The sequence below is a fragment of the Manacus candei genome, unplaced genomic scaffold (assembly GCF_025592945.1).
Source record: "Manacus candei isolate 608988 ecotype Guabito, Panama unplaced genomic scaffold, ASM2559294v1 h1tg000136l, whole genome shotgun sequence".
Lineage (NCBI taxonomy): Eukaryota > Metazoa > Chordata > Aves > Passeriformes > Pipridae > Manacus > Manacus candei.
In genome coordinates, this window is record NW_026138184.1 from 299,573 (window position 1) to 316,089 (window position 16,517).

The 16,517-nt window shown below is 47.5% G+C and overlaps 1 protein-coding gene across 7 annotated transcripts in view; it reads right to left on the reverse strand.

The window, feature by feature from the left end:
• Nucleotides 1–16,517, reverse strand: part of EIF4G3 (eukaryotic translation initiation factor 4 gamma 3) — a 143,312-nt gene that overhangs the window by 66,748 nt on the left and 60,047 nt on the right. For 6 of the 7 annotated variants that reach the window (XM_051771525.1, XM_051771526.1, XM_051771522.1 and 3 more), the window contains 2 exons: nucleotides 9,372–9,467; nucleotides 4,503–4,535 (listed from right to left, as the gene is read on the reverse strand). In XM_051771525.1, coding sequence (XP_051627485.1) covers nucleotides 4,503–4,535; nucleotides 9,372–9,467 — 129 coding nt within the window. The remainder of the gene's footprint in view (nucleotides 1–4,502; nucleotides 4,536–9,371; nucleotides 9,468–16,517) is intronic. The other variant, XM_051771523.1, reaches the window with a different exon arrangement.

Consider the following 16,517-nt stretch of genomic DNA (forward strand, 5'->3'; position numbering starts at 1 on the left):
CTGTTCCATGCACAGCATCCTTGTGCTGACCAGGTTTTCCACCTTTGTACTGCTGCAGACATACATCTGCTGTTTGTGCCACAGGAATTAACATTAATTTTAAGGAAATCCCCTTCTAACCTCCTGCCCACCCCTGCACAATTCCCTGCCATTCCCTTCAGTCACTGCTTAAATACACACGCCCCAATATCTGTTTATTAATCATCACCTTCTTCATTTTCTTCCCACGTGTCCAGAGGCTGCTGAAGGCACCCAGATGAGAGGTTGTCAAGTAGAAAAATCAATGATCAAACAGAGCCCAGTCCCTGGGATCACCCACCACTGCCTTTTTAATGATTTGCCATTCACTCTGTATTTCCAGTGCCTGTGAGTGCTCCCTCCAGACCCCAAAAACTGCACTGAGCTAGAAACTTGGGGTAAGAGCACTGAAAACAAACCTATGCCAAGCTCAGCCCAGGGAATTTTTTTTCCAGCTATTTTTTTTCCTAGTTTGGACCAAGGCTGGATGTTGTGATGGGTCCACGGAGCCCCGCGGAAGGTCACGGAGAAAGGAAGAGAAAGGAGAGTTCAACAAGTTGTCATCAAGCTCTGCACTTCAGTTAAGCTTCTCATACCCCTGTTACTCAATTTTAGTCTTTCTGGTGCCACCAGCAGGGTTGGTGGGATAACCTGAGCCTGGCTGGGAGGGGGAGGAGGAGGTGCCTGCACAGGCAGTGCAGCAGGAACCATCTGCCTGTGGATGGATGTTGGATTTGACCTTCCAAACTTCAGCACAGGCCCTGGGCTCAGCTGAGGAGCTGCAGCCTGGAGACATCAAGATCACACAATCATGGAATTGTTTGGGTTGGAAAAGCCCTCCAAGACCATCAAGTCCAACCATTCCCCCAGCACTGCCATGTTCATGACTGAACATATGCCCAAGTGCCACATTCACGTGGCTTTTAAATCCCTCCGGGGTGGTGACTCCACCACTGCCTTGGACAGCCTGTTCCAATGCCTGACCATCCTTTCCAGAAAGAAATTTTCCATAACATCCAATCTGAACCTCCCCTGGCACATCTTGAGGCCGTTTCCTCTTGTCCCATCACTTGTTACCTGTGCCAGCAGCAGGAGCTGCAGCACAAATCCCCAGGTCCACATTCCCCAGTGGCCACCAGCAGCTCAGTGCAGCCCTCTGGGCACAAGGCAAGCCTTGTCTGCCCCCCTCAGACTCTCCCAGCTTTATTATTTATTAAATTATGAATCTGAGAGGAAAAGCCCTTTTTGTGGGATTTACAACTGGCAGCTCCTCCACATGCTGGATGCAGACAGGGAAGGGATTGTGGCAGCCACTTCCCCTCACCCTCTGACTCAAAATACTCCAAGAAGCTACAAAATGGCCAGTGGAGTCAGTTCAGGGAGTGAATTCCCAACCTCTCCAAATCCCAGAGCTTTTTCACCCAGCCCAGCCCATTCTCTGTTGTACAAGTTCCACCCAAAGGAACTCAAGTAACCCTGAGCTAAAACTGGAGCCAACTCCACCAGCAACCCCAAGTGAAATGAGTCTGCCATGAGCAGCAAACTCAGCTCAAATACAGTTAAAAGTCAAAAAGCAAATGATGACATTTGAGTTTATACTTCTGATTTCTGTTTTTAATTACCTTGGCACCCAGTTTTAAAGTCACCCAGACGCTCCCCAAGTCGCTTCTTAAATGTAAGGTTTTATAAGCAGAGTCAAATGTAACAAAAACCTGCATTTTGGAGCTCAGATTAGAAGAAAACTGCTATTTTCAGCTTCCTGAGGATCAGAAGCAACAAAGTGCCTCCAGAGCCTCAGTTAGGAATTAAAACCAGGAAAGCTCCGTGCACGAAGTGGGAAACGGAGCAGCAACCTCAGGCAGGGAGGAGCTGAGGCCATTTCAGGAAGAACACAAGCTGACAGTGTATTAGAAATACTGCCCAAAACACTTTGCAGGGTCTGGTTTTTTTCTCCTATAAAGTGAAGTTTTCCAGCAGATTCTCAGTGTGTAATCTGGGAATCAAGGATTACTGATACACGTTTAACTTTTAATCACAACTCCTGCTGCTATTTCATTTCACTTCATCCACTTTTACTGTAACACCCTAAATCTCTAATATTTTCTCTTGTACAGAATGTGATCACACTTTCTCCAGCATTAACTGGCTCCACCAACTATAACTATCCAACACAGGACAGGAATTCCCATCTGGAAAAAAACCTGCCTATAAAGCTGCCATTCAACTTCAGGTGCTTAAATCATGCTAATTTGAGTACTTTAAGAGCTAATAATTTCAGGCAATAACACTAAAGAACAATCCATTATTTGCCTGAAAGAGACCCAGAATCAATAGGAGGCACATGTTAATAAAATCCCACTGGGGTGGACATGGGGAATTGCAACAATGGTGCTGCCTCTGCCTTCAAAGGGCATTTTGAGTTGTTGCAACAAATATTAACCCTGCTACAGCCAATTTACTTACTGAGCACATTTTAGGTTACAAATCTCAGTCTGGACCCCTCTGCTTATGTTACACAGTTTAAATGTGGCTAAATGTTGGTCTTGAGCATCCTCTGAGTGTTGGGTTTGGGACGAAGCCACGACCCTCCAGCACTGGTGGTGACCAAAATCCCTCTGTCCACCCCCAATCTACACCAGGGGTGGAGAGTTTTGGATTAAAACAAATAAACATCTAGAGCTTGGGTTTCTCTGTGCCTATCCTGATCCAGCACATGACAGATGCAACTGGGAATAAAGCCTGGAATGTGTTTCCAGTGGTGACAGCTTCTCGGAGATAATTATAAGCAGATTCAAATGTAACAGAGTCAAAAATCTGTGATAAAATTGGGAAAACACTCGGAAATTACAAGTTTTAACCTGCAGGCAGAGTCAGAACGGGGTTCAAAGGTAAGTTTTAGATCAAATTCTGACAGACTGGTGGCAGAGTCCCACCAGTAAAGCCACTGGCTGCTGAAGTATTTTGTCCAAGGCTGTGCTGCCTCCAAACTCCTGGGCCAAAACCTGCTCTCAGTGAGCTCAGGACATTTTAGGGGAATATTAACTGGCTCACACTGAATATATCCAGTGCCTTAGTAATGACCTATGAAAGAACTGAGGAGTTTCAGAGCAGTGAAGGATTTTCAGTAAACACAGACCTGAAGCTAAGATCAAGAACAGAAGTATCTAAACAAGACCCTAATCCTGGCATTCCCCTCGTGTCCCAGCTGTCCTGCAAACATTCCTCCAGCACTCCTGGCCAAGCCATCCCAGCCACGCACAGAAATCACTCCTTTCTCTCTCCCATGAGCTTTGCCTGTGAGCAAACAAGTGCAAACGTCCCGTTTTACTCTTTCAGCCCTTTTTTGCCCTGCTCTGGATGGCTCCCACGGCCCCCACGCTGCTCCCTGAGGTGGAAGGAACAAGGATGAGGATGTTTTTCGGGTGTCTGTGCCCACCTAACACTTACCTGCTCGCCTGAGACACAACTATCCCCACAGAGCTCATCCCTACATTTAACTGCTCAGTAACAGGAGCAAAGTAAGAACAAAATGACCCTCCTGGAACAAACCTTCCTTGGCTCGAGCCCCTGCCCTGACACCACTGGAGTTAACAGGATTTTTTTTCCTATTAACTCGGTGGAAACAACCTGCTCCTTCAAAGCCAAGAATGTCATGGAAACAACCCAGTCTGGGAGAGCTTTCCTGCTCTTGTCACGCTTCTGTTCCTCTTTCCCACCCAACAGTACCACCTCTGTCCCCTCCAAAGCTACAAGAAGCAGCAACATCACTCCCCAGGGGAAAGAGTTTTGGCAAAGATGAACGGGGGAGCTGACAGAAAAGATAATTTTAGACACCCTGACTAGGACAGAGGGACCTGTGTGTCTGTCCTGACACCAGAGAGGTCCACAGGGTATTTCTGCCACCCCTGAGCTTCAGGTGCCAGAGCTATTCCCAATCCTTACTCTTATTAATGGAGTGGTTCTTTACAAAGTCCAAGTCATGCAACAGGAATACTAAAAGATTCCTACATGTCTGGCTTTCATGGGCCAAGTAATAACGACATTAAGCAGTGCAATGGTAACAGATAACCAGGTGTATCACACAGCAAACGTGGCAACTGGGAAGTGGTTTGCTCTGCTCCCAGTTGGAAAAGCAGGATTTTCTCAGTTGACATCTTCAGGCAACTTAATCCACTGATCAGTTTGGGAAATATCCAGAAAAAGTTTCTAGTGATGTGAGAAGGTGAAAAAATAATCTCCCCAATAGCTGGCAAGGATCCCTACAGGTTGTCCTTCCCTGTAGAAGGGGGTGGTTCATGGGAGCAGTGACCCCACTTGTGAGTTGTGTTACTCAGCGTTGCAGGCAGCTCGTTAGAGGGTTATGCAGGTGCTAGTAGCTACTAAGGGGTGGTTTCCTCCACTCTGAGTTAGTAGGTGAGTCACCTCCACCCCCAAACCCCCCAGGCAATTAGTGCAGGGTGATAACGAAGGGGCAGGTACTGTACCTGGTGATGGGCAGGTCGAGGCCCCGCTGCAAACTGAGGAAAGGCGGGAGAAACAAACACAAAAGGAAAGGCACAAAGAGTCAGAAACACCACAACGAACCAAAATGTCACAGTCTATGCAAAATAAACCCACAGAAAATAAAATAACAACGACACACTCAAAAGCTTTGCTGCAGGACAGCGACAGACAGGGAGGGACCGAGGTGTCAGATGGACATGGGCACTGCTGGGAGCTGGGGGGAGCAGCTCCCGGGATCCTACAGCCACTCTAGTGCAGGGATGCAGGCATTCCTTACCCTGCCTGAGGAAAGAACACGAAACCAAAAGAAAAACAACTTAAAACAAGCAGCAGTGGAGGTTTGGAAACTGCTTAAAGGGGAGGGAAATGGTTAAAGCAGCTGGACTCAGCCCCGGGTATTTGTGGGATTGAGGATGGACACTCATGGCTGGAGAGCAGGGAAGAGCCAGGCACAGGTAGTGACCTGCCAGCCAGGGGCTGTGGGACATCCCTGCAGGGCAAAGAGTAGTGATTCCTTGCACATTCACCCCCTTTTCCTTCATTTCCAGCTTGTTTTTCTCCATCAGGATCGCAACAACCCCCTCCTTAACGAGTGGGATTTGCCACCCCCTCTGAAAGACAAGGACCAGGTTATCCCATGGTGTCCCCACTGAAGGACATCAGCAGTGGAGCCTGGATGGAGAACAGGAGGTCCTGGTTCCCAGCCCTGAGCTCAGGCTACTGAGTCACTTCCCACTCACTTGGGTTAAACACGGAGGAAAATAATCCCAGTTGAACATGCTCAGTCAACATTCAAAGCATTTCCCAATAAGGAACTGATTGTTAAAATAGAAATAAAAATGAATGCAAGAAATGGAAAATATAAATAAAGATGACAAGGTGTCTTCTTTCAGAGCTGAGTTAGGTGTTGAAACCTTTAATTCTCAGTGCAATGAGCATGATAAGAGCAGGAAAACCTATTGATAAGAGCTCCAATAACTACTGGAACAATCAAAACTAGTGATCCAGAGTGGACTTTCCCCACCACGTGCCTCTACTGTGATGGCTCAGTGACTTAAGACACATGGTACAGCCCATCTCTGCTCACTCAGGGACTCACTGTGGTTTCACTTCTGCCTGGGAACAGTGATCAAAACTGGCTACTAATTATTGGTTTTCTTAATAAGAGGGTTTTTCTGTAAGGAAAAGTGGGCCAGGGTTCACACACAGCCCTTCCATCTATTTTAATGCCATCGAACATGAAGCAAAGTATAAATATCCACTGGCCCAGCTGATTTTTTTCCTTTATAAACACTTTAATTGCCTAGATCTAAGATTTCCAAGAACTGCTATACTGATGTTTATATATTCCTTCTGCCTTCACCTCACGGTGACTCTTGGATGGAGAGTCATAAAACCCTTCAGAAAGGAGTGAATTTGCACACACGTTTCTGGCACGAGGGTTTATAAAGAATGACCTGCACTGGTTCACCAAATAGCTTTTTCACCCTGGAAAATTTTCCCTAAGCTTTAGATTAAAGAATAAAAAAGCAAAGCCTGGTCACCTTGTAAGACTAAAAAGCTAAATTTTAATTTTAATAAAAGAGAAGGACTCAGAGCCTCCCCGAATCCTCCTGAGGCTCCAGGTGGGAAGAGGACAGTGGCTCTGTGGATGAGGAGAAACAGGCACCTGGATGAGTCTCAGGAGGCAAAAGCACTTCAAGTCCCTATTTCCCTGAAGTACTCCCCCAGACCAGTTCAAATGTCTTGGGACAAGGGACTCCAGGACCCCTGGGAGGGGTGAGCCTTTCCATGGGGTGACACACTCTGTGCTACACACCAGTGAAAAAAACTACCCAAAAAGAGAATGATGGGGTGCAAAAACCTTGTGCTTCTTCGCTTCAGGGCCAAAGCACCTCTCCCATCCCTGTTCCACAGAGAAGATTTGTTCTCACTGTGCTTAAGGCAGGAGCTGGAAGTTTATATATGAAGAAGCTGGAATATACTCTGTGGTGGAAAGTAAAGTGTTATAAGAAAAAAATAAAGAAATTAAATAAAAGCTCCAAGTTAGTGAAAAATGCCTCATCTATTTTGCACTGGTCACCACTGGCTCTTGATTTTTTATTTAAATAATTCAGATTGATAGGAATTATTCCTATTAGTAGCTGTAAGCAACAGAACAAACTGTAGTCACTGCTGGCTCCGATTAAAATTCACACTTGGGGTCATTTTTTCTCTGTTTGATGAAGACAGTAGACAGGAAAACTTTACAAATCCTGGGTCCAACCTTCCTGTGCCCTCATTCCCTACAGTCCTCTGTGGGCACAGGGAATGTTCTCTCCCTGGGGGTGCCGGCCCACACATCACACCCCTCCTGGATCGCTCAAACACCCTCTCCAGCACGTCTTTTTTTGGGCAGAACTCCTAGAACTGGACAGTTTGTGTTTACATCCCCTGGTGCTCAGGGCTGGAATGGCCAGGAGAGCACGGATAACTTCCAGCAGTGCTGAAGGACCTGGATTTCGTTTTCCTTCCCCAGCTGGAGCTGCACTTTGCCATTCCCGCTACTGGGAGCGATGCGAGCGGGGAGCAACCATGAAGCCAGTTGGATTGCAAAGGCTGCTGTCCTGGGAGGAGCAGCAAAGCCTGAGCTCTGCAATTCCAACAGCCCTCAGATGCAGGACGGGATGGAGGAAGCTCCAGTCCCTCCAGGAAGTGGGGCTGGGATCAATCCTGGCCCACACGGGGCTGTGCTGTGGGAGCCCAGGGATGGCAAAACCACCCTCCTCGTCCCCTCCTCACCCTGCCCTCACCACCAAAAAGGATGGTTAAAAAAGAAATAAAAATATAATAATAATTAAATTAAAAAAAAAAAAACAAATAAATCAACTCTAGAACAAAATGCAGGAGTAGCTCAGGCCTGGGCCAGTCTTGCATTTGCTTTGGGGTGGGAGGTGGAATGAGATGTGATGGGTGGGAGCAGCTTTTAGTCATGAGGTGGAGATGGTCACAGCAGAGCAGATGGCAAAACCTGCACACAGGAGAGCTCAAAAAAATAGAAAAAAATGCCTGATGGCTGCAGACAAAAATCCTTCCTCGAGATCTGCTCAGGAATGGGGCCAAAACCCTACAATTTGGTGTTTTCTGGCCGAATTTCCTCCAGGTGCTCTCTGTGGAGTTACAAACCCCAAGGGGCCCTGCTCTCTGTCCTACCTCAGGTCAGACCCCCCAGCTGTAACTCAGTTTGGGCCCTTGTGTCACCTTGGGACCTTTGTCACCACCTCACCTGGCAGAGGCTGCCACGGCAGCTCGTGCTCTCAGCAAAGAAGCAAAATCAGTGCATTTCTGTAGCCAACAAAAAGATGTGGTAAAAAATAAAAATAAAGAAAGAAAGGAAGAAATAAAAACGGTGCCATGGGCACAATTGCCTGCAAGAAGGAGTACAGTTTGTTATATTGCTTACAATGCAGTATTTTATCCAGCCTCTTCCAGCCAGGGACCTGTAAACCGGACTCTGTTCCAAAACCTTCCTCCTCTTCCAGTTGTCTGTGCAATGTATTGGCACTGTTCTGCTGGGCTGTCAAAAAAACTGGTTTAGAGATGCAGCTCTTCAGTCAGGTTTTTGCTCCAGTTCTAACCACACCAATTTAGCTGTGCTTTGCAACAATTAAAGAAAAAAGGTGATTATACTTACTGAGGAAAGAGGTTTTACCAGCTGTGTCCTGCATTACTGATCAGAATGGGGCACTAAGGACAAATTCCCAGCTGTCCACACCACAGAACTCTAAAATTGGTGTTAATTGGCTCATTTATCAGCACAGAGGTTCATGGGCCTCAGAACAAACCCTCCTGGACTGACTGTCCTGGAGGGGAACCTCCAGGAGCGGGGCCAGCACATTGGTGTGGCTGCACACCAGGGGTTCTTGCCCCGTGTACAACTATTTATACCTGTTTTGTGGACAAACTACTCTGTCTTGGAGGCTTTCACTTTGCTTCAGCAGCATTTGCCTTACTCTAGGAAGAGAAGAATGCTGGGGAGGGAACAGGGGGCAGTGACCCGAAGGTGTCACGACACAGGACACGGGATTGTGCTCCCTCCACTGCCGGAGGCTCGGGACGTGGTGATGGGAAGCCACCACGCCTCCAGAAGCTGGGCTAAGCCTCTGCTGCCCTAGGAGGGTCTCCTAACATTATGTGCAGCTGTACTATGAGCAGAGATTCCCCAAAAAGAGCCTGGCTTGGGGAACCAAAGTCCTACAACAGCAGAGCGGTATCACAATAAACACACACCTCAAAAAAATAGACTGTGGAGGACAATCAGACCTAAAGGTGGATGAAAAAGGGGCTCAGCACAAAAAGATCTGAGTACACAGAAGCTCTAGGTCACATGTGAGAACCTCCAGGGTTAGACCTGATCAGTAGCACTGATTTGGGAGCAATGCCCAGAGCCACTGGACACTGAGTGCTGCTGCAGAGAACCGCTGGTGTTTGATCTCTGGTCTATCCCTGCACAAAACACTTCCCTAAAGAAAAAATAAAAAGAAAAAAAAAAGAAGAAAAGAGAAAGATTCTGGGAATGAACCTGAACTCTACAAGGAAGTGAACCTGAAAGCAACTTGGCTAAAAATAAATTATGTTATTTGAAGTAGATGAGAATCCCTCCATTGCTTCTTTAGCCACTTTAGAAGGAAAATTACTCTACCAGGACAGTGTCTGAAAAACTCAGGCAAGGTTTGCCATTCGGAATGTGCTTCCAGGTCAGTAAAATGGGCTTTTCAGAGAACCAGCCATGTGCTACAGACACACACAGACAGAGAAACACACCAATGAGGAAGAAAGAACAGGAGGAAACGCTGCCGTGGGCTCCTTACCGGCGAGCGGGTCTGAGGCTGAGTGTTCATTGTTTGAGGGGCTTGAGGGTACACCAACGTGGTTGGAGCTGCATTCTGTCCTGAGGGGTAAGGAGCCTGCCAGGGAACAAGAAAAATCAATATAAAATGAGTGTATTCAATGATTCATCCCCAAAGATAAGAATGGAACGTGTTATCACACGGAGTGATTGACGTGGAGATAAAGACGACAAGATCGAAATGGAAAAACCTTCAACAAGGACCCAACTAAGTTTTCAATGCTATCTCTCACAGTAGTAGCTTACTACTGTTAAGGAAGTACCAGTTCCTCAGTCATTATTATGTCAGTCAGAGTCTACTACTATTTATTAAGTGAGCTCCCCAAGTGCTGCAGCAAAAAACAAGCAAAGAGAAACATCAACCCAACACTAAACCCTGCGTGTCCAAACCCCAGCCACACACAGAGGATTGCCAAAATCCTCCTCTGAGCTAGCTGTCAAGGAAAGCATGAACTGCAGAGAGGGCCAATAAATTCTCCAAAATCAGGCAAAAGCGAGAAACAACTTTGAGTGGGTTCAGCAGAAGCCTTTAAAGCATCTCCAGTGCAGTGAAGGGCCCGAAATCATCCCAGATGGAAGGCAGGCCATGGCTACAGGCACACCATGGGCTCTGCAAATTTTTCCTAGTTCCACCCATTTCCATGGGCTATAACAATTTGTGCCACCAGATGCTCTCCCCAGTGTTGTTTGCCCAGAGTAACAATAAACTGGGGCTGTGGAGTTCTGCTGATGACGCATTTTAATGAGACATTTAGAAATAACTTTTCAGAGCGCCTTTTTCCTCTTTCTTTTTGAACAAAAACATTAGAACTTACTATATTATTTTTTTAAACAGTTATTATTGTAGTGGCACAACACCCAGCCAGCAGCCTGAGACAGTCTTTGCTTTCAAGAATCACAGAATCGTTAAGGTTGGAAAAGCCCTTCAAGATCTTCGAGTCCAACCCTTCCCCAGCACTGCCAAGGCCACCACTAAACCATGTCCCCAAAGGCCACATCCACACCTATTTAACACCTCCAGGGATGGTGACTCCACCACTGCCCTGGGCAACCTGTGCCAGTGCCTGACCACTCTTTCCAGGAAGGAATCTTCCCTAATATCCAACCTGAACTCAAGGCCGTTCCCTCTCCTCCTGTCCCTTGTTCCCTGGGAGCAGAGCCCGACCCCCCCCAGCTCCCCACTCCTGTCAGGGGGTTGCAGAGCCAGAAGGTCCCCCCTGAGCCTCCTTTTCTCCAGGCTGAGCCCCCCCAGCTCCCTCAGCTCTCCTGCTGCTCCAGCCCCTTCCCCAGCTCCCTTCCCTTCCCTGCACACGCTCCAGCCCCTCCGGGTCCTCCTTGTCCGGAGGGTCCCAGCGGTGCCCCCGGGGCTGGAGGTGCCCCGGCCATGCCCAGCACAGGGGACAATCTGTGTTAAGTCTTTTTTTCCTTCTTTTCCATCCCTAGACATAAAACCCCCAACTAATCCCCAACGATCAAAATGTAACACAAAGCAAATGAAAATACAGTTTAGAAACAATCTGACCAGGAATTTCCCAGCCTCGGGAAAAAAAAGAAGGAAAAATAAAACAAAAACAAATAAACAAAAAATGTGGCAGAGGGGATGAGGGGACTGAGTGCAGTCCAAGAAGATCCCATCCTAAACACCAACTGCTGCAACACCTCCTATTCCTTCTTTGGGACTCAAACTGCTTTTTAAAGAGTAAAACTTACACACAACTCCACAGAGATGTGAGGACACTGTTACTACCACCCAAACTAACCAAGCAGGACCTTCTGTTGTTTTCTACCCGATTCCCTGATTGCTTTGTGGGTCAAAATGAAGATAAAAATGCAAGTCTCCAAGTACACCACCAGATCTGTGCTGTGAGGACACCAAACACACTGGGCAGGGTATTTACCTGGAGAATGTTGTTCTGTAGTGGTTTATGCCAACACAGCGGCACAGACTCTGGCTCAGGAGCAATTAAAAGCTTTGATCAGCCCCTGCACAGCCTCTGACAGGTGAGTAGGGCAGGTTTTCCCTGTCCCTCCTCTCCAGGAGCTCAGCTGATCGGATCCTCTCCAGCCAGCCCTTCCCTCTGTCCTTACCACTGCCAAAAACTAATTCATGCTAACAACTAATTTGAAAGAAGTCTAATGCTTTTTATTTTCGAGATGTCAGATGCAATATCAACTATTTCCCCCCTTTATCTGCCAGGTTTGACTGTGCTGGAGCTGGAGGTGTCAATGCCTACAATGGATGTACCAGAGCTCTCAGTGGTGCAGAACAAGGCACAGGGAGCTCCAGTGTCTTTTCATCCACAGCCTGCAGAAGTTGTCCTGCATTTGTAGGATCCTGCTGCTGACTTTGTGCCTCTGGGATCTCTGCCCAATGTAAGATTAGGGCCTCTCCCCTTGGAGGATCAGTGGATTGCTGTCAGTCCACGCACCTTGCACAGGGTCCTGATGCTGCTCTTTGTGTCACAGAATCCTAAAATGGGTTGGGTTGGGAGGGGCCTTAAAGCCCAACTCATCCCACCCCCTGCCATAGGCAGGGACACCTTCCACTAGCCCAGGTTGCTCCAAGCCCTGTCCAACCTGACCTTGGACACTTCCAGGGATGGGGCAGCCACAGCTTCTCTGGGCAACCTGTGCCAGGGCCTGCCCACCCTCACTGGGAGGGATTTCTTCCTGATATCCAACCTAATCCTGCCCTCTTCCAGTTTAAAGCCACTCCCTCTTGTATCTCTTCCACCAGCCAGCAGTGAGCACACAAGGTGGGTGACAGGAAATATTACGAATAGATAATATCAATAAATGGATCAGCTGAATGGGAGCTCCTTGTGCCTCCAGCTGTGTGTGTGTCAAGAGGTGAGACCTCATCCCAAACTGCTGCTCCCACAGCACCTCAGCAACAAGAGAAGGGAATATCTACTATTCTCCCCTGCCTTCAGGGTCATGAAAACATGTTTTCTTCAGGCTTAAATTGCATGTGACAGAGCAAAGCCTAAGTCATCTAACTCCCAAAGCCTAACTCAAGTATTAATGCTGGCCCAAAATCCCACCTCCAAAACAGCCCCAGGTTTTTTTTAATCACCCAAGCCAAAGGAATTGTGAAAGAAAGGAAGCACAGCTATCACTGAGCCTAAAAAGCTTTGAGTTTCAGCAGCAAGGCCATAAACCAGGCATTTGGACACAGTGCCAAAGGCACCCCCTCACTGGTGACACGTCACTTCTGACACTGGGGGCCGACAGGATGACACAGCCCGGTGTTACACTTCCCCTAGTGTTTAAACCCCACCAGAATAAACAGAGTATTAAGTTAAAAATAAAGAAAAAAGCCACATAAAGGCTTAAGTTGTGGCCACTGAAGGGTTTCTGCTATTAAGGTGTCACCAAACAAGGTGGCTGTGGACAAGTGACCGCTGTGGGTGTGAGGTCACAGCTCTGCCCTAGGGAACAAGTGCAGCACAAACTCCACTGCAGACCACAAACACCACCTAAATAAACATGTTTTACAACTATTGCACAACAACAAACACTTCTGCCCAGCACATTTCAAACCACAGTGAGGTTTTGCCTTAACTGGTATTTGTGTTAGAAATGTAACAGGGGGGAATAAAAGGGAGGGGAAAAGTGGTTTATAAATTTCTGCAGGTATTAACTTCACATATAAGACTGTGGGAGCCCAAATAAATTATCAAAGATCCAAGAGAATAAATCACAGCCTTCTGCGGCTTTTCAGCCCCGTCAGCTGATTAAAGCATTGCATCTATTCATCTGTCCAAGGGACTTCTTCTGTGCCAAGCAGCTAAATAGGAACAGAAAGTAAGGTGGTCACGTGCAGTCACGTGGCAATACAGGGCTCCAGGGCTGGAATGCTGAGGATGGAGTGAGGGGATGAAGAGATCAGCAAGGAAACGCTCTGAAAATCCCCTAAATAAACCCCTGGGGAGGGGAAGGCAGGGAAGGAAGCACCACTCTGCAGGCAAGTGTTGGTTCTGAAGCATCTAAAGGCTGGACTGAATCCCTGGAGTTCACACAAGTGCTGCTGAGCTGCTCCCCTTGGACACACAGCTATTTGCTTCCCTTTAAGCTCTCCCTTCCCTGATTTTGTATTTCAGCTGTGGCTGGTGGGGGGGGGGAGGAAGGTGATAATAGCTGAGAGTTTAATATTCCCACAACTTGCCAGGAAAACCCTCTCTCTGGGCTGTTTCCACCTCGGGTGCTGCTGCGCTAAGCAAGAAAAAAAATAATCACTATCAACAAAACAACTGAAAAAAAGTTATTCTTAGCTCAGTCCCCGAGCTGGTTAATAAACACTGAGCCTGCTGCGTAACATGACTCCCTCGGGACTGCCTGTCCTGGGAATAAACAGGCAAAGTACACACACCAGGCTCACAAAAGCTGAGTCACGCAGCTCTACCTCTGGAATATTTTTTTGGGAACAAAACTCTTCCACCTCCAGGAGAACAGTGTCCCCTCCTGAGGCTGGGGTGGTGTGGGAAGGGGTTAATCCCGATTCCTGAGCCCTCTCCTGACTCAGGGAAGAGGCTGGCTGGGTCTATATTTATGGAGTTACACAGAGGAGGAGAACTGGACCTGCAGCTCCGACACATGACCGTGACTCAGGAGCTCTGCTGCTGCTCCCGTGTGACCTTGGGGGGAACCTTCACACTCCCAGTCACTTCCCAGTAACACCAGCACAGCCACTGGGCTCCTGGGTGGGGAGAACTCAGCACAAAGCTTTAATCCCTGGGGAGGAACGGGACAGCAAGGAAAACACTTCAGAACAACATGAGGGGTGTGCTGGGGCCACAGGCAGCCCTTGCATGTCCCAGAGAGTCCCAAAGGGCTTTTTTCTTGCCCAGTGTGAAGCTTGCAAAGAAATAATACCATATTTTTATGGTATCTTGCCCAAGTGGTTTGTATGTCATTATATCTCATATATCCCTGCACTAACAAATGGAAAAAAACACAGCTAAAAACCCACCAAAAGGGCCACCACACGTACTTTAAAAAATACCTTTTTACTCTTTTATGTTGAGAAATAAAATACAAAAAATATGTACAGGCTGGAAATAGGAAAAAGCTGTTGTGAGATCCAGTTTTTTCCTCAAAAGACCCACCCCCTCACCCCCATTTCTCCTGCTGAACAGGTACCTCTGCACAGCACTGGTCTTTTCCCAAGCCATTCCCTGACCCAGTTAAATGCTAAATATTGATCCAAACCCCCCAGTTGGGCACTTAGAGGAACACTCAGTGTTCTTCTACTAAGGGATCCTATCCCTAAATTTATAAATTCTTTCTCACACAAGCCCCTGAGACCAAAGGCAGCTGCCCCTGGGGGGAGGCACAGGAGAGGAGGATCCCTGCCCGGGTGTTCCCTTTGTGTCCCTGTTTTTAACAACCAGACTCTGTTTTCATTCCAGCTGCTGAACTATTTTCCTCCAGTAAAACCACAAAGGGAACGTGGGACGGGCTGTGCTGATGCACCAGCCCTTGAGGCTGCTCTTGGAGACTCTTCCCCTGGGCCAATGGCCCGGGCAGCAGGAATTCGGCCTCGGAGGCAGGTGAAGAAATCGCCACAGCAGCACAACCCATCCCTTGCCTGACAAGGATGGTGACAGCAAGGACAGTGGCTTTTAGTTCTGAATCCCCATTTCTCTGTTGAGCTGGGCTGGCTCTGCCCTCCCACAGCCTCCAATCCAATCCCTGTGATAACTCAATCACTGGAACCCAAACAACTGCAGCCCTCCAGGACCCAACGAGTGAAATCTCAGCATTCAGCTCTTAGAAAGTAAAGAGGATTATAATTTAAACCCTGTATCTTCATTTCTCCCTAATGAACTCAGGCAGGTCGGAGCAGCAGCTCCTCAGGCTGCCCCTCCTCACACCCAGCTCCTTTATTTCCCCTCCAGCTTTGGTTTCTGAATGGCCTGGATTTTAATAAAGGTGTATCAGCACTAACTCAGTGTTGGGAGAAGCAGCTTTTCCAGCCTCCCAAAGGCAGCTGCTCCCGTTCCTGCACAGCCTTCCAGGGAAAATGGTTCAAACTTCCAAAGACTCAATGTTAAGCAAGATTATGTTTTTCATCTGATATGAAAAGCTGTGTTATTGCAAGGCAGAGATAACAGCTGCAGCCAGAGCATCCCAGAACAGCCCAGAATCTCCACAGCCCACAGACACGTGGGCAATGAAAGGCTCATTTTCCATCCTGGTGCTGCCTCAGGAACATCAAGGGAAAGGGATGAGCAGGGTCCTGCTCTCCCTGGCTTTACCACCCTCCCAGGGGCTGCAGTGGAGGAGGTGAAGCAGCTTTTGACCTAAATCAGTATGTTGGCAATGGACAAAATCAACCCCTTTGTGACTCCCAGAGCTCTGGAGGTGCCCAGGATCAGCCCCCTCACCTGCACCTGACCACAGACAGGGCATCACTCAGTACCTGCACTTCTTTCGGACATATTTGTATTTTATTGTTATTTTGGCAACCAGATAATTCAAATCAATCTCTTTTTGTCCTCCCTGGGGTGCTCTGCAGGCAGCAAAACAGGTTTGGAAGCTGCAGTGGGTATGATGTGAAAATTTGTGTATGGCAGGAAAAAATCCAGAGCATCTGTAACATGTAACTCCAGCTCATCTGCAAATATTAGAAATGACGATGGAGAAACCTAAATTGTTAAATTTATTCATTTCAGCCTTTCCTACACAGCAGCCTCTCAAATAATGCATAAAGCATAATTTCCCACTACTCCTGTGAATTATCTCAGCTTTAAAAATAGCACAACAACGATTAAACCACTAAACAGGGACAACTCCCCTCTAAATGTTTCTTTATTACAACACCACTTGACCTGCAGATCATCACACACCCCCTCAGGTCACTCTGCTTAAACAGGAGTCCTCATCCACAGCTACGTGTACAGCACTCAGGGGTTTGGTGCACACCACAGCAGAAATGCTGAATTTTTGAAGCAGCTCATTTGCAAATTATCCAGAATCACTGAAATCAGCTTGTCTTCCCTGCTGTAAAATTAAAATATGTGGGTTTTTTACTTTTTTGCCTCTCTAGGCCAGTGCTGCTCCCCTGGAGGTGCATCAGGACGTGGGAAACATTTTATATAGTACT